The sequence below is a fragment of the Taudactylus pleione genome, unplaced genomic scaffold (genome assembly GCF_031769625.1).
Source record: "Taudactylus pleione unplaced genomic scaffold, aTauple2 ptg000041l, whole genome shotgun sequence".
NCBI classification, from domain to species: Eukaryota; Metazoa; Chordata; class Amphibia; order Anura; family Myobatrachidae; genus Taudactylus; species Taudactylus pleione.
In genome coordinates, this window is record NW_028284443.1 from 49,721,064 (window position 1) to 49,743,288 (window position 22,225).

At 45.2% G+C, this 22,225-nt stretch overlaps 1 protein-coding gene across 1 annotated transcript in view; it reads left to right on the forward strand.

The window, feature by feature from the left end:
• F10 (coagulation factor X) overlaps positions 1–22,225 on the forward strand; it is a 70,540-nt gene that overhangs the window by 24,809 nt on the left and 23,506 nt on the right. Inside the window, exons 4-6 of the mRNA XM_088456808.1 lie at positions 655–768; positions 12,642–12,773; positions 18,876–19,111. Of these exons, the coding sequence (XP_088312934.1) occupies positions 655–768; positions 12,642–12,773; positions 18,876–19,111 (482 nt within the window). The remainder of the gene's footprint in view (positions 1–654; positions 769–12,641; positions 12,774–18,875; positions 19,112–22,225) is intronic.

The window sequence follows — 22,225 nt, forward strand, 5'->3', positions numbered from 1 at the left end:
TTCTGTCCATACATTAACTCTACAGAGCTATACAGTAAGTATTTCATGAGTTAGTGTTCTCTTTATATGTCTAAGACAAATTAAAGTTCTTGGTTTGAGTAACATTTTTTATCAGCTTCTCAATATACTGTAAGTAAAGATAGTCCTGCAGATACATCACTTTGATGGGATAATAGGTCTACATCCAGTCCAGTAACCAATTACAATGTGCCCATGTCTAACCTAGTCCTCTGCAATGGTAACACTAGATCCTGTCATCTCCTTTTCTGTATCATCTTCTTTCATGCTAAAATAATAACCATACACTTCATAAACACACACAAATTCAGCGTTTTGTGGATGATTGACTAATGGTTATTAACTTATTATATACAGTATTATTATAGGCCGTGTAACTTTTGCAAAGAGAACGCACTGTATTTCACCCTGTGTGCTTTGCTTTTGGGATTCTTTTCTAGGACACCTATAACTCAAAGAGGACACACGTAGCACACACAAAATACACAAATTGTGTGTATTATCGTTCTCTACTCATTTAGCGGCATGCCGCACAATGTGCCCCAAATATACATATACGTTCCTTCTTTACGTCTGATCATTTTATGCTTGGTGTACTCTAACAATGATATTGATGTGTGATTTGCATGTTTGCAGATGGTGACCAGTGTACACCTAATCCTTGTCAGAATGCTGGGTCATGCAAGGATGGGATTGGTGAATACACGTGTCTCTGTAGTGCTGGCTATGAAGGCAAAAAATGTGAATCACGTAAGTAATGGATAACTATGGGCACTGAATATCATCCTTATTTTTAAATGCTCTGTTTATTACAAGTTCTCTACATACTGCAAATATCTGTTTGCCTAGTTTTAACATCTTAATGTTGATAAACCATAATTTAATTTTTAATTAATTTTTAAACTTTTTCTGCAGTGCGGTACAAATAGAGAGGGACAAACATACAGTTGATTGGAGAGTCTAGTCTAGTGGATAGTTTGTATCGTACTGAAATGTATAAAGGCATTCATTACCATTAGGAAGGAGTTCACCTAATAAACTAGTAATGGACATAGGCAACTTAGCTAGATAACAGCTGTGAAGGGAAAACATATCAAACATCAAGCTACCTGGGGAAAACAAAATCATATTTGTACTATTAGAAACATTTTTATTTTTATGAACTACAATTTTTTGGGGGGTTACTGTAGTTCTTTATGTTCATCTCTTTTGCTCATTCTTTTCAGTCCTTAAAACCGCTCTAGTACAATGTCTATGTGGTATTTTTAATTGCAAGTAGTATATTTCTAGCCATGGCCAGACTGGCCATCTGGCAATACTGGCAAATGCCAGAAGGGCCAATGGCCTGATGTACTGGACCGCCCATCTGGAAGCCTGGCTGAGCGGCTCTGCCTAACCACACTCTGTTCAGCTGGCATGCTTAGACAGGGCATAACAAGAGGCCACACCTCTATGTCCTTGTTATGAGTAATCACGCCCCCTTTTTTCATGCGCACTGAACCAATGCCAGGCCAATTTTTAGCCCCAGCCTGTCCCTGTTTCTAACATATTAATTCAACATAATATACTAAGGGGCCTGTTTTATTATTAAAAAAAAAAAAAAAAAACAACATTGTGAAAACTGTGTTTTCACATCTTTTTCACATGATTTTAGTATCACTTAAATGTATCAAAGGGCATTTTCATAAAAAACTCCACCAAGCCCTTAAATTTGCATTCTTTTATTAAACAGATCACATTTACCATACTTGTAATGACAAATGTGGTCTGTTTCAGATTTACTAAAAGAAATAAAATAAAAAAAATCCTGGGAGGGAACCATGTGATAATAACTCTACTGGAGACGACGTTATGCAGGCCCCCCCCCTACTCACTGACAGGGTGAGTAGAGCCTGGAGTAGACTTCTGTGATCAGCCATGTGTGTCTGATAGGCCACAGGATGATCACAAAGAAAACAAATGGTTATAATAGAAAACAAAAAAAATACACTTGCCTGTACCCAGGGACTGGTGATTGGTGAGATCCTCTGTGACCCAGTCAGCTGATTGCTGTGCTCCTTATGTAACCCCCGTCATCTGATCTATCCTGTGAACTGAGATGCAGTAAAAGTCCCGGCCAGCATCTCAGTTTACTGCACAGATCACATGTCCAGGGACACAGATCAGGAGCCCAGTGATCAGATGACCAGAGTCACAGAGGAGCTCACTGGATCACTGAGGTAAGTGTTAGCGGAGGGGTAGCCAGCGGTGCATACACAGGCACAGTCTCACTGCAAAAAATACCCTGAGAAGTGCGAGGAGGGAATTCGCAGGGACAGCACTTTCATGCAAGCTCTGTCCCTGTGTGTAAATTTGAATACATTTTACACTGCAGCGTCGACCCGGGCTATGCCTGCGTCGGCACCGTTCCCACCGGAGCTGGGTCAGCACTGACGCAGCTCCTTCCACTGGTGAGCAGCGCTTCTTACTCTCCCTCCCCCTCTGCGACCCCCTTACCTTACTCTGAAGCGTTCCGGAGGCATGGAGGGCAGGTGGGGTGCGTTGCTCCGTTGTGGTCGGCCCGGCAGTGGACTCGGAGATGATGTCATCTCCAAGTGCCACTGAAGCCGGCCAATCGAGCGGCATACGGCGCGACCTGGGTCATCGTGACCTGGGTCGTGCCGTTTACACTGCAGGGTGACACGGGAATGACCCATGCTCAACCCTGCAATCCAGCCAGGTCGGATCCCCGGGTCACTGGACCGGGTTGATCCATTTACACCGACAAAAATCCCAGATTGATGCACGTTCCCGTGCATCAACCTGGGATTTTTTAGTCGGTGTAAAAGGGGTATTAGTGTATGTCTAGTGTCTGAGAAGGTTTGGATGCAAATGCTCTTTCATATGAAATTAGCAAAATGAGAGTGACATCCATCCATATTTCATTGCTTTATTGATAATGACATCTTTCTCAGTTTTAAATATTGCTGCATGTTGCAGATACTGCATGCCTGGGTCCCTGGGAGTGTTTTTCAGAAAAAAAGGGCATGGCCAAGCAGGAAACATCATTTCCCGCCTGTAAAGAGACATCTTAGAACTGGGGAGCAGGGTGGGAGATTCTGTGCTTCCCCTGAGGGGGAGAAAGTAGGGGCAGAGGAGTAGCATGTAGCCAGGGCACCTGGAGCACGTGCATGCTATGGCACCCCTCCTCTAGTGTTCCAGGGAGGAGGCGGGTCCATATGGGATTAAAGTAAAGAGAAGTAAAAATAAAAATTAGGGGCAGCATCAAAGTGGGGCATGAAAGGCTAAATATATTCCACCTTCTTCCCCCTGTCTCTCCATTCTCCTGCCCCAGCTTTCCAGCCTCCTTCCGTATCACTCGTGTAGTAGTGCCCATATGCAGGGCCCTCTGTAGTAGTGCCCATATGCATTGCCCCTGTAGTTGTGTCCCTTAAAGTAGTGCCCCTGTAGTTCTGTCCCTTAAAGTAGTGCCCCCTGTAGTTCTGTCCCTTAAAGTATTTCCCCCCCCCGTGTAGTTCTGTCCCTTAAAGTAGTGCAAAGCCCCCCCCATACTTACCTGATCCTTTGCGGCCGTCGTCCGGGCTGTCATTCCAGCTACCGCGCTAACTGGATCTAACTAGATTCAGCAGGCACGGCCGCGCAGGTTCCTCACCGCACACTGCATAACTGGGTACGCTGGCCTCTGAAACGATCGGAGGTTTCCTTAGCTTCCGATCACTTCAGAGGCCAGCGTGCTTAGTCATACTGTAGTGGTGAAGCAACGGACCCCGGAGGATGTCAGCTTAGACAGCTGCCAGGTAGATGCCAACAGGCACAGCGCGCGGCGCCTCCGAACATCTTCGGCGCCTGGAGTTTGCACTCCACTGGAACCGCCCTCCTTACGCCCCTGAGGAGGGGCTGTGGCAGCTGCCACGATGCCCATCTAATGCCCGAGAAAAGAGAGACTGGAGGCTATTTAAGAAACAGTGGCTTGTGTAAGCTATTGCTTCCTGGCGGGTTGCAGATGAAAATTTAAAATGACACTGGCAGTCAGTGTATAGCACACCAGGCATTACACTGACCAGGGGCGGATCCAGGAAAAAATAACAGGGGTGCACCATGATTGACGTGTCTAGCCAACTGTGCCTAGCCATGTGCCTGCTGTGAATAAACGGACTGTCTATAGTAAATTGTATAAAATATTATAGCATATGATCTATAGTTGTACTTTTATTTTGAGCAGCCCAGTGGATTAGGTGGGAAAGTAGATTTGCTGGTATGAAAATGTAAAGTAAAGGGTCAGGGGTCTGGGTGCCACCTTTGCCTCCTGAAACTTGGGGGTCTATTTACTAAGCAGTGTTAGGAGACAGAGTGAAAAGTGATAAGAAAGTGATAAGGTGCCAGCCAATCAGCTCCCAACTGTCATCTCACAGGCTGTGTTAGAAAACTGAGAGTTAGGAGCGATTGGCTGGCACCTTATAACTTTCTTATCACTTTTCACTCTGTCTCCTATCTAGAGATGTGCGCCTACCCCCATGTTTTGGTTTTGGATCTGGATCTCCCCTGGTTTTGGATCTGGATTGGTTTTGCCAAAACCTCACCTCCATGTTTTGGTTTTGGATCTGGATTTTTTCTTAAAAAATAAAAAAAAATAGCTAAAATCACATAAAATGGACCTTTTTTTTGTTCCTACAGTATTAATAACCTCAATAACATTTATTTCCACTCGTTTCCAGTAAATTTTGACCACCTCACAGCATACAATATTGATTTTTTTCATCTAGTTAAAGGGCCAAAAGGTTGCATCCAGCTTGCTGGCTCAAAACTGATTGATATTATTATTAGAGTTGAGGACTGTGCAAAGATGATGGTTGGGATACCCTTGGAGGATTGAAGAATTGATAGTTGATAGTTGGTGCAGCCCCTGACTGTGAAATTAAGAAACAATTCATTGGGTGCAGCCCCTGGCTGAATAATTAATAAAAAGAAATTCATTGGTGCAGCCCCTGGCTGTAAAATTGATAATAAATTAATTAAAAAACAATTAATTGGGTGCAGCCCCTGGCTGAATAATTAATAAAAAGCAATTCATTGGTACAGCCCCTGGCTGTTAAATTGATAATAAATTAATTAAAAAACAATTAATTGGGTGCAGCCCCTGGCTGTAAAATTGATTATAAATTAATGTAAAAATAAATCATTGGTTCCTAAACCAGCCATAACATTAATTTAAAATGTCAGGCAGCAATGCTCCAACCAGCACATAATGGAACGGAAAAAGATGCAAGATGGAATACTCCTTGGGCCCTCCCACCCACCCTTATGTTGTATATGTAACAGGGCAGTTTAACAAACCTATCATTTCAGTGACAAGGACTGCCAATTGTGGCTGAAATTATTGGTTTGTTTAGACAACCATAAAGCAAGCTGCCAATGTGCATTGGACATGGAAATGAAAATGATCCCATACACAAACTGGCTTTACATTGCAAATCATCCTCGTCCTCCCCATCCCCATCAGTGTGTACATCCTCTCCTTCACACAATATTAATTAGTCCCTGCTGGAATCCACCATAGGCGCCTCTGTAATTTTTTGATGTAATTGTTGGTAGAAGTCTTCCTCGTGAAATTTGTAATTCATTTTAATGAACATCATCTTTTCCACATTTTGGAGGAAGTAATTTCCTACGCCGATCACTGACAAGGTTGCCAGCTGCACTGAAAACTCTTTTGGAGTACACACTGGAGGGTGGGAAACTTAAGTAATGCAAAGCCAGTTTGTGTATGGGACTCCAAATTGCCTCTTTTTCCTGCCAGTACTGAAAGGGACTGTCTGACATGCCTATTAGGATGTTATCTCTGAAATAGTCCTCCACCATTCTATGAATGGAGACCGTATCACACGTAGTCACGGTAGAAGACATGTCACTAGTAGGCAGTTCTCTCAGGCCCGACCAGATGTCATTTTTTGTTGAACAATCAGCATGACCAGCAAGCATCCTGTAAGGAAAATTTAGTTTTTTCCTGGCAGCTGCAGAAACTGAAGGAGGAAATGATGGCGTTTCACATGCAGCTGACAATTTTTTTACCAACAGCTCTTTGCACAGTTTTAGATTTGGGTCTATTGGAAAACAACTCACAAAGTAGGACTTAAACTCAGGATCCAGAATGGTCGCCAATATATATTTTTCAGATTTCAATAGATTGATGACTATTGGATCCTGGTGAAGTGAATCAAGGGCTTGAGCCACCAGTCTGACATACTTTTCGTAATTGCACTGTTTCACCTCCTCTTTCAGTTTCTCCAGCTGTTTTTGCAAAAGTCTGATGAGGGGAATGACCTGACTCAAGCTGGCAGTGTCTGAACTAACTTCACTTGTGGCAAGTTCAAAGGGTTTGAGAACCTTGCACAACACGGAAATTATTCTCCAATGCGCTTGAGTAAGGTGCATTCCCCCTCCACGGCCTATGTCATAGGCCATTGTATAGCCCTGGATGGCCTTTTGCTTTTCCTCCATCCACTGAAGCATATAGAGGGTAGAATTCCACCGAGTTACTACCTCTTGCTTCAGCTGATGGAAGGGCCAATTTAACAGTACCTGCTGGTCTTGCAGTCTTCGACAAGCGGTCGCCTAATATCTAAAATGTCGATATGTTGCGGGCTACTGAGAGTATCTCCTGTACGACCGTGTCAGTTTTTAAAAAATGTTGCCCCACCAAATTAATTGTGTGAGCAAAACATGGGACGTGTTGGAATTCGCCCATATGTAATGCTCTCACAATATTGGTGGCATTGTCCGAAATCGCAAATCCCGAGGAGAGTCCAAGTGGGGTAAGCCATTTTGCAATTATTTCCTTTAGTTTTTCTAAGAGGTTTTCAGCAGTATGCCTCTTAGTGAAACCATTTATACAAAGAGTAGCCTGCCTCTGTATCAGCTGTCTTTTGGTAGATGTTGCTGCTGCTGTTGTAGGCAATACACCTACCCAGTGGGCTATCACAGTCATGTAATCCTTAGTTTGCCCTGTCCCACTTGTCCACATATCAGTGGTCAAGTGGACATTGGGTACAACGGCATTTCTGAGGACATTAATACGTTTTTTTTCTAATGTCCTTGTACAGACTTGGAATTGCTGTTCTAGCGAAGTGGAATCTAGAAGGGATCTGGTAGCGAAGACACAGGACCTTAATTAACTGTTGAAAACCCACTGCAGTAATGGCAGATACTGGACGCACATCTAATACCAGCATAGCTGTTATGGCGTCAGTGATCTGCTGTGTAAATGGGTGATTGCTGTCATACTTGTTTGCCCTTGCAAATGATTGTTTAATAGTTAATTGTTTTTTTGGAGGATACGCTACAAGTAGTCTTCCTCTTGGTCCCCTTCTGGGATGAAGATCCACTCACAGCAATAGCAGCAGCAACAGGCGTAGTCATCAAGGATCCTTCTGAGGAATCACGGATAGGAGAGGAGTCAATCATGCTTCGAATACCAACATTGGATGCAGCAGGACTACTCCCGATGATGAATGAGGATGTTGATGATGCAGGTGTTGGTGATCGAAGGCACTTGGATCTCACAAAGAGGGAGCAGGTAGGTGACACTGGACTTGTTACATTTTGAGTTTTGGAACTTGGCGACATACACTTTGATATTTGATGAATGTGCTCCAAGTGACATGACATAAAGAGGAGGTTCCTAGGTGGTTTAGGTCCCTCCCTCTACTCACTCTTGCTTGGCAATGGTCACATATGGCTTGACAACTGTTGTCCGGATTGGGGTGAAAATAATTCCACACGTGAGAAGTGGATTTTTTTGTCTTTTGTATCGGCATGACAACAATGGTCTTTGGCTTTTTCAATCCATGGGCAACAGCTGTTGCCTTACTTACACAAAGGACATCCTCGGCACCAACATCCTCATCATCCTTAGCACCTTCAACTACCAAAATATCCTCCTCCTCCATGTGCAATACCACAGAAACATCCTCGATGACTACGTCTGCAAGATTTTGACTGCCCTTCCCCCACATTTACAGAGGACACACAAATGTTGGAACTTGGAGGATCCTCCAGTACACTAGTATTTAGGTCTGGCTCACACATGGCAACCGCGGACACACTTGCACTCTCCTCGGGGATTTGTGATTTAGATCTCTCAGGGCATACAGTTGGTTTTTCCAAAGGGCTAACAGAATCAGAACCAGCAGTCTTCCTAAAGAAAGGCCAAGGCCTTATCCTTTCCTTGCCACTTCATGTAATGAATGGCATATCGCCAATTTTTGTTTATCTAAAAGCAAATTTCCTTTAATTTTTTTTTTCTTAACTTCAGTAAAAGTAGCTTTACCATGTCGATAGCGTGACTTAAGCCCTGAGGCATGGGCCTTCATAGAGGATGAGGAAGTTGACGGCCTTGCACTGCTGGCGGCAGCTACAACATTTGGTCCTTGGCCTTGACCTCCATATTTTCTGCTGTCTTGAAGTATTTGCGTTGTGTTGCCGACTTGCTATATCTTGTGCGGCTAAACCTAATAAGCACAGACAATTAGACAAAAAAAGACAATTTAAAAAAAATAAAAAATTTCAGCTCCAGAACTAGGGCCCAGAGCACAGATTGATGACGACTGGAGTCGGGCAGCACTAGGTTGCGTTGCCGACTTACTAGGTCTTGTGTAGCTAAGCCTAACACACTCAGACAATTATTAGACAAAAAAAGAATTTATTTTTTTTTTTAAACAATTTTTGCTCCAGAATTTGGGCCCGGAGTGCCGATCGATGATGACTGGAGTCGGGCAGCACTAGGTTGCAAATTACTGTATGTTGTGCGGCTAAGCTTAACATGCACACACACACAGAAAATAAACTGACAATATATATATATATATATATATATATATATATATATATATATATATATATATTTATTTTTATTTTTTTGGGGGGGGGTCCAGAACTTGGGCCCAGATGGACGCAGCACAGCACCAGCCCAGATGGATCAGCAACAGCCCAGATGGACAAAGCAGATTGCACAGCGCCAGCCCTGGATGGGTCAGCACCAGCCCAGGACACAGCAGACAGCACAGCACCAGCCCAGATGGATGTAGCAGACAGCACAGCACCAGCCCAGGACACAGCAGACAGCACAGCACCTCTCCCCAGCCCTACATTACCTACCCTCCCTGTTCAGTCTCCACAGCCGGAGTGAAATGGCGCCTGCCGCGTCCCTTATATATAGAGACGAAAGCTCGTCTCTATGGTTTTGCTTCGATCTGAGAGATCCGAGTCATGCAGGAATCTCCGAGCCGGCTTGGATCTGACTCTGATCTACAAATTTCGGGTGGGTTCGGATCTCTTAGATCCGAACCCACTCATCTCTACTCCGAACACTGCTTAGTAAATAGACCCCTTAGTCTGTTACCCTCTACAAAAGACATGGGACTATATTTATGAAGCAGCATCTTGCTTACTGGCAAGTTGCGGTGAAAATTTTAATGGCAAACGTAGTCAGTGTAACGCATGCCGGGTTTTACACTAACTGTGGGTGACGTTTTAAAATTTCACCTGCAACCCATCAGGAAGCAGCCAACTGTGACCTGGGTCACAGAACATGAGTTAAAGCTGGGGTTTTTTGTACTCACCTGTTCACATCAGAGTGAGAACCTGGGTCAGTATGAAGGGTGGTGACCCGGATCTTCCAGTGACCCAGGTCTTCTGTCTACAGTGGGGCACTTGGAGATGATGTTCTGGCTACTACTGCAGGGAAGTAGAAAATAGCAGCACTCACTTGTTATTTAAGGCAGTGCAGGAGGAATTAAATGATATCGCAGTGATCACCATATAATATAGAGACCATCAGTGACTGCCACGTAATGCAGAGAGCATCACATTGTGTGCCAACAATGCAGACAGCATCGCAATGACCAACAAATTATGCAGAAAGCATCACATTGCCTACCATATAGTGCAGAGAGCATTGCAGTGACCGCCATATACTACAGAGAGCATTGCAGTAACCGCCAGATAATTCAGAGATATCTATACAATTTTCTTGTGTGTACTAAATAAAAACACACCTTACCTACATGGTGGTTTCTCTGCAATGGGGAACCTCTGAAGAAATTGATCCTCCCAGGGAAGATGCCCCCCCCCCTGAATCCACAAGTGACACTGACTGCGGTGCCGATTTACATTTTTGGAAATGCTTACAAAAGCTGCTGCTTCATAAATTTATTCTTTGTATTATTCTAATAATTTTTATAGTCAAAACTCTGGAGTAAAAAGTGTATGACAGGTGAGGCACTGCCTCCCCTTTCTACCTATTCTGCATATCCCTTAACAAAACTCGCCAAATTTCCAGCACTATATACTGCTGCACCTTTGTATAATGCCCACATGAACCCTCTGGTTCATATATGTATCTGTAAATCTGGCTCTGACACTAGCCAGTACCTCCCCAGCCATTTACCTCACCACATGTCACTGGTGCATATATGCTTTTAATAACTGTAAGTTGCTACAAATAAATGTGAATAATTCCTATTAATCACTTTGTCTCAATATCATCTTATTTGGGTAACTTGTAACACAAACTCTTCCATTTATTCACAACTACCACCAATGAGCGCTGAGTGAAATATACTTATTATTTTTTTTTTTTTTTTATGGCACTGCATGTGGACAAGGGGTGCAAAGAGAGGAAGATGTGTGTGTGACCATTTGTATATTGCTCACCCTTAGTAAGCAAAGAGAGGCAGACTGGGTGTGCGGAATTCTGTACACTGTCTGCAGAGAGGCAAAGAGAGGCACAGTGTAGTAACACACAAGTGAGAAATACAGTAATACACTTGCGTAGAGTATGTCCTCCATTAAAGCTGCAGAGAAGAGAGCAGTGAAATATGTGCTAAAGAACTACATGCACGCAGGGGCGCCGAGAGGGAGGGGGGAGCGGGTACAGATTACCGGGGTCCGGGCTTCCTGAGGGGCCCGGCGGGGGCCCGGGTCCAGCACCGCTCCCCCTCCCTCACAGCAGCCCAGCACACAGCGTGTGCTGAGCAGCAGCCACAGCAGTCTCCTATGCCTGTGGGGGGGAGCCATCACACTAATCACGCCCCCCTGGCTTTGAGCAGGGCTGAGGGGGCCCAGAGCGCCCCTCTCCCCAGCACGCAGCACCGTGAAGCGAAGCGGCGCTGCAAATCTTTTTTTTGTTTCGTGAAGGGGGCATGGCCGCGCCTCCCGCAATTGTGCCACACCCCCTATTACCCGGGCCCGCCGTGGCTCTCAGCGGGCCTGCAGGCACCATCCAGTGCAGGCCCAGGTGGATCTATATGTGTGAGGTGCAAACAGGGACACTAAGAGCTGCTACGGGCCCGGGTACTGATGGAGGAATGGCTTAATCACAGGAGGTGTGGCCTCGCCCCCTTAGGAAAAATTACTATTTGCATTGCACGCAGGAGGGTGGGCGCTGTGAGCCCTTAAGCCTGGCGCAAATCCAGGGGGGGGGGGGGGACATCAGTGTGATCGTTTACCCTCACAGGCATAGGAGAGTAGATTGCTGCTGCTGCTGCTCAACAGCAACAGTCTCCCTGCTCCCACTGCAGCCCGTGCTGGGATGCTGACAGGTAAGATAAGAGGAAGGGGGGTAATTAGTACCCAAAGCCCAGGTAATTAGTACCACCCTCTTGGCGCCCCTGGGTGCAAAGCATTTATTGTACTACTGTGCATTAAGACTGTGCTCGTGATGAAGAGTGCGAGGTAATGTAACCATATCCATTATATTGTTATATACTGTCTGACGTGTCAAGTATTTGAGGAAGAGGAGAAGCTTGCTGTAACCATACTCGTGTCCTTTAAAGTCACATGGCAGAGGAGATGCTGCTGGGATCTTCACCCCAATATTCTTTTCAACTTTCTCTCTATTAAAAACTTTTTTTTATTCCACTCACAGGGTGATGTATAGTAACAGTTGATACACTATAATTTGATTTTTAATTTTCCCATATGATATGCCAGATCCTGTGTAAAAGAACATGAGAACTTTTTGGATGCACATTCATTATTGAGAGACTATTTGGGGACACTTATTGGCCCTGATTAGTTTGTATTTTTAGTTTTGTCCGTGGAACTGAGGTGTTCCTTATAGTACAACACTAAGAAGTAGCGCCTTGGAAGTATATAGTATTGTTTGTTGATACATTAATACCCCACCATTTCACTTGATTTGCAGAGCGTGAATGCTGTGCAAAGCTCTGTCTGTCTCATGAACAGTCATATGTACTAAAGGCGGCTGGCCAATGTGCAGTAGACGAGAGATTGGAGGTGCGGAGGAGGAAAAGAGGAGTGAAAGAGCAGGAGGTGTGCCAGATCATCAATTCTCTGGCTGTGCAACCTATTAGCCTAAGTATCCTTCCCTAGACTGACAGACAGCATATAAGCATACTGGCAGTGTAGGTCTAAAGCTTGATGTGGATATTGCTATTGTAAATGAGTACTGAGAACATGTCCATTTGAATAAGTGATGTAATTGCTTATACAGTATGTTTGTTTGCAGAAAGCAATCTTCAGAATAATTGGTATAAAGCATACAAAGAGACAAACTGCAGAAAACTCATGATAGACCACACTAATATGTTCAAACCTATTTCCAGCTATTCAAAAAATGTGCAGGCTGAACAATGGTGGCTGTGACCAGTTCTGCAAGGTGGCAGAGAAGGAAATGAGCTGTTCTTGTGCCCCCGATTATCAGCTGGGAGAGGATCTGAAATCCTGCATTCCAATTGGTAAGAAAGGTCAATTATGGATTTAAATGTGATGGAAAATATCAACGAGTCTTCCACTTTTCCTGTCTACTAAATGTAATCCTTAGTAAAATTATCTACATTCGTAGGATGTCCTATATATCTGTTAGATTTTCTTTGAAAAAAGGTTTTCTTATATTGTCGTATTTCTAACTTTAGAATGATTATTAACTTTGTGTGCTTGATAAGATGACTGTAATAGTAATATACTAATAATAACATCATCATCCTATGTTAGCTAGAGGAAGAAGCAGGATTTATTTTGTACAGGAAAGCTGTATAAATTATACCTTTAATTGTGAACTAATTTATCAACTATATAGTAGTAACTTGACTGTGGCTACTTTTTGTGTCTATGGATCTATCATAACCATGGTGCAATCATTCAAGTTTGGTCCTATTCTTTGCTGGGTTTGGAATCTAACATTAATTATGTCCATAATAATGTAAAATCCTATGTAACATAGTTCCTCCGTACAAATCCAGGAAGCACCAAGGAGATAAGAGAAAAAAAACAAACAATTAAAATACACCACCCATCTAAAGTTTTAGAGCATCCATTTTCCAGTTGTTATTGAACTGTAGGCAATTTAATGTCTCAATGAAATTTGGCAGATATGACTGCTGACTACACTTGTGGCTTCTTTATACACTAGAAATCAATTATTGTTTGGGAAGATCTCACAAATGTGTTGCACTTGAAAGTTGCTTTACTTTCACCCTTCTGTTCAATTCATCCCAAACCAGCTTGATGGGGTCTGTAGACTGAGCTGGTCAGTCCATGATTTGAAGACTATTGCTTTGGTCAATTCCTCAAAGGTAGTTCTCTCATAGCCTGGAGAAACGTTCTGGGTCATTGTCTTGCTGTAGAATGAACTTTTGGCCCACTAGCCAAAGACTAGAGTTGACTAGAAGTATTTTAAGGAAAGACTGCGCCAATGAACCAAAATACTAAGAAAAATAAATCAACTGAATAAATTCATAGAGGAATGGCTGGATGATAAATAACAATACCAATTTATTACTAAATAAGTATCAAATCACATATCACATATAACATTCACAATAATAGCAGCATTTAAAAGCAAAATATATATAAATATGCAAATAAGTATTTTGACTTTGTTTAAAGTAATAAGAACATCGGGGACTCCTGTGGTGGTGATAACAGGTAGAGGGGCCTATGTATGAGAGATAAAATTGTGAGAGAAAAAGTATTAACCAATCAGCTCCCAACTGTCATTTTTCAAACACAGCCTATAAAATGTAAATTAGAAACTGATTGGTTGGTAGTTCATATCTCACAATTTTCTCTCTCATCAAGCTTTGATAGAGATCCACAGATAGCTAATGTATTGGTACAATGTTCCATATGAAGCATACGCTGATGTCAGTGATGAAAGAAATAAAGTATCAGAAAATAGTCACCAGCCGCTACACTATTCTGTAGGCAATAGGAGTGGCGGTGGAAGATTTCCTGTGATGCCGCTATATAACCAGGACAGGGTGCGCACCTCTGTTGTAGGTAGCCGGCAAATGATGGGAGAGCCGGGGGGCCACGGGAGCATTTAGAGGCGATCTGCACGCTGCACCTCTCCTACAGGAGGCCAAATTTTCACAGCCCAGTGGTGTAGTATTAGGCTTCCATACTTACCGGCTTGTATGTCCGTAGTGGGAGCGGCTGCAGGTGTTTCTCAAGGAAAAGCAGCTTGCTTCTCTTATACAAGGCAGATCAGGAAGGAAATAGTATTGTCCCGACTGGTTTTAGACAAATTGTGGTTTTAAAATAGTGGGTAGCTTGGTCTGGATCTAGAAAGCCCATGGAGGAGAAGCAGGTGGGCGGCCAGGACTGGCATTTTGCGTCATTAAGCCTCACCCCCTCAGGGTAAATCACCGCGAATAGCGCATATTTAAATAGGAGGCGGGGTAAAATTATGTGATACTTGTATAATTGCATAATTAAGCCCTGCCCCCTACTTGGAAGTGGGCAGAAATGCGGGAGAAGTGGCTACTCTACCGTGGGAGTGAAAGGTTATCTGAAAAATCTTGAGCCTCCCGTGACTTCTGGGAGAGTAGGTATGTATGGCATTTAGAAATGGGGGGGGTAAGGTGCGCGAGGTGTGGTGGTAATGACTGTTGTGTTAAAGTGGGTGAGTATGGTGTGGGGTGACTCGGTATGGTGCGAGTGTTGCACTGCTGGGCAGTGTGTATGGGAATGGTGCGGTGATGGTAATGGGGCAATGGGAATGGGAATGAAGATGGAAATGGAGGAAACGAAAGTGAAAGTGAAAATTAAACTGAAAATTAAACCAGCCAGACACAGATGTGGGGACCAAATCTTTTATTGGAGTAGTCACAGTGCTGCTCCGATGAGGTCCCGGGCAGGTTGGGGAGGCGTTGTGGTGGATGGGGATGAGACTGGGGAGGTAGGTGGACCCTTTCAGGGGGCTCCTTGCTGTGCGGTTCAGTGACCAGCACCTCACCCCTGCTGGACCTATGGTTGACAGTCTAGGAAGTCTTGGGAGGTGGGGGGATGCGGTGAGTGGGTCGGAACACCTGTGTGGCATCCCGCGTGTAGGTGAGAGTCTCAGTGTTACTTACTTACCGGTAGGATTTGTGGTGAGAGGGGGATATCAATGTTGCAGCTGTTGAATAAATGGTGGTAGCTATAGTTGGTCGGGGAGTTAGAATGCCGGTGGGTGATCTGCCCGGGACAAGGTGGTGGGCACGCTTGAAGGCATTAAATGCCAAAATGCGTTGGGGACTCCTCCATTCATCCCGGCATGCCTCCACCGACGTTCCCAATCCCCACCAGGGACCTCCGGGTGCAGCCAGCCACCCCCTGCACATCGCCTGCATGCCCGCTGGTCCACACCGCTGACACCTTCAGTGTTCGGCTCCACCTCGGACCAGCCTCCCCCCCAGCGTGCCCGCCACCTTGTCCCGGGCAGACCACCCCCGCCACAGGGGTGGTCCCACACCACACGCCTGCATCCGGTCTCCTAGAAGCTCCCCCACCCATGTCAGTGGCTCCGCAACACCAGTGGCATCAGGAGTAGCCACTGGGGACCAAGCATCCAACTTATCCCACCAGCTGCACGCCCTGGTTGCTGACCACCTCAGGTCCGGTGACCTCCCACCAACAACAGAGTCATGCACCCACAGACCCAATGTCATTCTATTGACTGTTACTCACCGACCAACTGCAGCTACCACCATTTCTGCAACGTCGACATCCCCCTCTCACCACAAATCCTACCGGTAGGTAAGTAACACTGAGACTCTCACCTACATGCGGGATGCCGCCCAGGTGTTCCGACCCACTCACCGCATCCCCCCACCTCCCAAGACTTCTTAGACTGTCGACCATAGGTCCAGCAGGGGTGACGTGCTGGTCACTGAACCGCACGGCAAGGAGTCCCCTGAAAGGGTCCACCTACCCCATTCTCATCCCCATCCACCACCACGCCTCCACCACCTGCCCGGGACCTCATTGGAGCAGCACTGTGACTATTCCAATAAAAGATTTAGCCCCCACATCTGTGTCTGGCTAGTTTAATTTTCGGTTTAATTTTCACTTTCGTTTTCACCATTTCCATCTTCATTCCCATTGCACCATTATCATCACAGCACCATTCACATCCAGTTGGCATTTAATTTGCTTAGGCAGCACTATACCGAAGAAAGGGTGATCAGCTACTACAGACAACTTGGCCACCCTGATCGCCCCATACAACTTTAGGTTGTGTGTTTTTTTTAAGGTGTAACAGGAAGGATATCATACAGCACCCTGTCAGATCTGAAAGACAGCATTAGGCGTCATGTGCTGGCTATTCCATCTGACATGTTACATTCTGTTATAGAGAATGCTGTTCTTAGAATGGAAACTGTTGTTGACCAAAATAGAGGACACATTGAACTATTGTAGCATACTTGCCTACCCTTCTGGAAGTCGAGGGAGACTCCCGATTTTTCGAGTAACCCCCTGCACGCCCAGAACGGTAGGCACTTCTCCCAAATTCTGCCCACTTCCTATAGAAGTTGGCAGAATGGGGAGAATATTACCGGGTATCGGCGGGTCCGTGTGTTGGAAGCGGGGCCTAATGATGTGATTCTATAAGAATAGCACCATTTAGCCCCGACCCCTATTTAAATATCCGAGATTAATTCCCGCCATGGGGCGGGGCTTAATGACGCAATCTGGCTGTCCCCGCCCCAAGTCCGCCCACCTACTTCTCCCCCCCGGGAGCCACCTTGTAACTAGTAATTATTTTTCAATAATGGCTACAGCATCCTCTGAACTAGATAGATAGATAGATAGATAATTATATAGAGTTTGTTGAAAAGTTTATGGTAAAAAAAACTCAGCACTACACAAGGACATTTGTATGCCCAAGGGCTTCTAAAACAAAAATTCTTGTTGCGGGAGCAGCTATAGGTATTGGAGGTAACCACCCTCGAGTTTCATGCTAGTTTATAGACTTCTTGTTAATACCTTTGCGCTCAGACCTATATAGAATGTGGTTATATAAATAAGGTGTTTAAGTCAGGATGTCTTAATTAAGTGTTCTATTTATTAAAATCTTGGTATTTGACATGCAGTATAAGAATGGTATTGAAATGGTACAGTTTAAATAGATAAAATACATTGCAGTTAATCATTATTCTCTGAGTAGCAGCCGGCTTTCAGTGTGTTAATGTTGGACATACATATAACAGAACAATGCGTGTAAACAGATGTATATAGAGGAAGGGAGTGAGTGTGTGGAAATGTGCAGTAAAAACAGGGACTAGTGTAGGGAGGAAGGGATGGGAAGAGAGGGAACAGATAATGCAAGAAAAGGTCCCGGTGACTGCAATGGGATATGTCCAAATAATGTCCTTCAATTGATGTAATATGGAGCTCTCTTTGAGCAGATGTCCTTGTGGCTGCTTACCACAAGGTCAACGCAGCGGTTACAGTGTCAGCCCACAGCCAGTCAGGCTCCAATCCCCGGTTTCTCGTCACACGTGTCCAGCGCAGTAAGACACCGCCTCGAATCTCCCACATAGTACCAGGAAGAAACAGCCGCATGACCCCAGTACAGAGAGACTGGCGTCTCCCCCAGCCAGGAAGGGTAAGTACCCACGGGTCAAAGAGCGGCCAGAATCCAGCATCAGCACAACATCCCACAGACGGGTAAGCAGCCACAAGGACATCTGCTCAAAGAGAGCTCCATATTACATCAATTGAAAGTCATTTATATAACCACATTCTATATAGGTCTGAGCGCAAAGGTATTAACAAGAAGTCTATAAACTACATAAGGACGTCCACTTTACATTGCACGCATCCGTAATACTTAGCAGAATACTGAAACCATCGATACAATCGCAGCCTCACACACAGATGCACAAGCCCTGACCTTACTCAGAAATTGCTAACAACCACGCACTCTGAGATCTCACACTGCGTAGGGCATCGTAGTGGCTAATTTATGCATGCCCCTGCAACGGCGTGCGAATGCACTTTCACGCCTGCGTTTGGCCAACCACCCCCCTGTAACCACCCACAAACGCCACTTCCTGTCAATCACTCTGCGTAGCTTCTGCGATTGCAGTCCCGCTCGTAGTGGCTAGTACGTGCACTGCTATGCATACGCATGCGTAGAACGCAACTATCGGCCGATTGCATGCATAATCGCAGTTGCAAACGGTAATGAATCAGGCCGTGTGTTAGAATACCTCTTCCCACCCGTTCTGATGCAGGCATATGTAAGTGCCAAATCAGGAAAGTCAGGCTTATATGGTCCATCTGTTTTCAGGGCATGTGCATGCAAAGTACGCTGTGTAAACTGGCTTAGCGCTCACTGGGACCAGCTTCATGGTATGTTAATAATATGATTCCTTTTAAGTATTGCAAAGCTGTCTCATATCTTGATTAAAGAGCTTACATGCATAAGGGGTAACATAACAGAGGTTTTACGTCTTCTAACATGGGAAATAGGATGGATATTTCCATTATTTGCTTGAGTGTTATTATTGTTAACTGCCAGATTCATTTTATATAACCAATATATTGTAAATATTGATTGTCTGATGTAGGGAAATATCCGTGTGGGAAGACAGTTGGGTCGAAATCCAAGAGATCAATACCAGATGAAGTGAAAAATCACACAGATGGTTCCCAGATAGGAAATACCACTGCAATTCCTGGTGATTCTGCACCTCAAAATAACAATGACCAAGCAGAACATGTATTTCCTGAACCTTCTGACAATAACCCTGATGCAAGAATTGTGGGTGGAAAGGACTGCAAATTCGGTGATTGTCCATGGCAGGTAAATGTAACAATTATATTACATAAATGTAGTCATCAGACTGTCATTACAAGTTTTCAATACATGCATGTATGTATATATATATATATATGTATATATATATACATATATATATATACATATATATATATTATATATAGATAAATATATATATTGTGATAGGATCACTGGTAAAGTGGTCTGTGGCAGGGACATTTATCCCAGATTCCTGTCCTATGTGTTTAAAATCCCCAGGAGAAAGTCTGCAGTGTAGCAGGCTTGAGTTTTGGCTTTTTGAAAAGCCGGTTTGGGACCTGGGGGTTGTGGGTGAGAGGAGAGGGAGGGCTCCACCCACGGCCACTCCAGGTTTTGGTTCTCGCAGCCTGGTAACAGGCTTGTTAGTTTTCCACCTGAGAGTGGCCAATATAATCCTAGTGTGTTGAGGGCTGAGTGTCTCACCTGGGAGAGCAGACAGGGAGTTTGCTCAGAGACACTGGAAAAACCTAACTGTAAGTGTTGTGCTGTGCTTTTGTTGCTGGTGAGGGCATTAGGCCCTGCCAGGTTCTGGTAGTGAGGGAACTACCTGTGAAGTTAGTGCCCCGACAGGGCTAGGATTTATGTTTATGGTTTCTTTTGTTGTTTCTGTTTTGCACAATAAAGACTGGCGCCGACCAGCTTGTACTTGCATCCAGACTGGTGTGCTGCTTCCCTGCTGCTGTGTGTGTGTGTAAGGAAGGAGTCCTCTACCCAGGAGAGGGACCTCCTAATCTGACTGTGTCACAATATGGTGGAGAATGCGGGCAGCCACACACACTGAAGTTGCAGCGAGAGGAAAACTTTCCGTTTAAAAATTAAAGGGACAGACACCCAATTTGTGAGTGTGGAAATAACACTGTGTCCTTGGAGTCCCATAGGGGAGGCGTCAGCCAATGCTCAGAGAGGCAAGGTTCAGCTTCCAACCTACACCCCAGGACAAAATGGAGGACATTATTAAGGCCTTGCTTCAAGCTACAGCAGCTCAGCAGGAGACAAACAAAATTCAGCAGGAATCTAACAGACTTCAACAGGTCGCCATTGAGGAAACCCGCCAGGCCTTAGCGGAAAACCGCCAGGCCTTAGCGGAAAACAGCCAGGCCATAAAAGAGGTGGTACAGCACCTGGTCGCCCGGCCCAGAGATGTTAATACTGGTCCTCCCACCACCACTCACTCCGTACGAGCCAGTCACTTCCTCCAAAAGATGACTTTGGGCGATGATGTGGAGGCCTATCTCGCCGCATTTGAAAGAACGGCCGAAAGGGAGAGTTGGCCCCAGGAGCAGTGGGCAAGTCTGGTGGCACCTTTTTTGTCTGGGGAGCCACAAAAAGCATATTTCGACTTATGCCTGGCTGATGCCAAGGACTAAAAAAAACTAAAACAGGAGATCCTAACTCGCTTGGGAGTCACCACCTTTGTTCGTGCCCAACGGGTCCACCGCTGGGAGTTCCATATGGATAATCCTCCACGTTCACAGATGCATGACCTCGTCTATCTGTCCTCAAAATGGCTACAGCCCGAGACGCTGACAGGACCACAGATCGTGGAAAGGGTCATGATGGACCGGTACCTGCGATCATTACCCGCGACTCTGCGCAAGTGGGTGAGCCATGCAGACCCTAAGACCGCGGACCAGTTGGTCGAGCTAGTGGAGAGGTACGTGGCGGCTGAGGAGCTGAGGAGTATGCCCCACCAAGCCCCGATGGAACACCGGCGAACTCCCACAGACAATGGTAAGACTGTTCCAGGGGAGAAGGGTGTTGGGCGGTGGGATGTACCTAAGACTGAGGGTGTAGAACCTGGAGACAGGCCTGCCAGGCCAGGAAGGTTCTTGCCCCGTAAACGACTAGACATTAATATGATTCAGTGTTTCCGGTGTGGTGACTTCGGCCATGTTTCCGCTAATTGTTCACTTACAACTGAACCTATGCAATGTGATACTGCTCATGTCTACCGCAGGGGGTCTTTCTTTGCACAGACAGCCTGTACGGCTGACCGGCAGGCTGAGACTGATAAGCACATGTGTGTACTCACTGTAGATGGCAACCGAGTAGAGGCACTGTTTGACTCTGGTAGCTTGGTGACACTTATAAAAGCTGAGCTGGTGAACCCCTCGAGGCATAAGGGGAAAACTGTTGATGTGACCTGCATACATGGGGATAATCGATATTATGTTACTGCTGAGGTGAACATCGAGACACCATGTGGCTCTGCTATAGTTTCTGTGGGTTTGGTGCCTGGTCTGATGTACGATGCAATATTGGGGAGAGACTTTGCTCACTTCTGGAAATTGTGGGAAAGCCGTTTTGTTCCAGAAGTGAACAACCCCGGTCCACTTGAGAAGGTTGTCGATATAGTGGAGGAGGGAGTTTCTTCTGAGTCAGAGTTATTCCCTTTTCCTACTATGGTTGGCGAACTAGAGAATGCGGAGCGTGACGGTGGCCCGCCAACTGATGTGCCTCCCATTAAGGTGGGAAGTGTTGTTGGGCCAGTGGATCGTCTGCCTGATTTATAGGTCAGAAGAGAGGTCTTTGCCGTGGAACAGTTGAATGACCCTACTTTGGTAAAAGCCAGGGAGAATGTAAAAGTAGTTGATGGTAAACCCGTAGACCCTGATCGTCCTTTGTCCTATCCCCACATGGTAATGGTAATGTGTCAGGATTTGTTATATCAGGTGACTAAGAAGGGGGAAGATATTGTGGAACAACTAATAGTTCCCAAAGCCTACAGAAGAACAGTGTTGGATCTGGCCCATGGTCATATAACGGCAGGACATCTAGGGGTAGAGAAAACCACTGAGCGAATAATGCAGAGGTTTTTCTGGCCCAGGCTTCATAAAGAGGTGTCTGACTTCTGCGCATCCTGCCCTAAGTGTCAGTATCATGCTCCCAGATCACATTTTAAGGGTCCACTAGTTCCAGTGCCTATTATAGAGGTGCCGATAGTAAGAGAGCACCTGGAACCGGCTCAACAGGCACGGCAGAGGGTATACAACCGCAATGCTCGGTTACACAGCTTTGCTCCAGTAAATCCAGGGCCCTTAGTTCCCGAAGTGACAGTGGCAAAAACCCTGTCGGCAATTCAACAACGAGAGGTCAAGG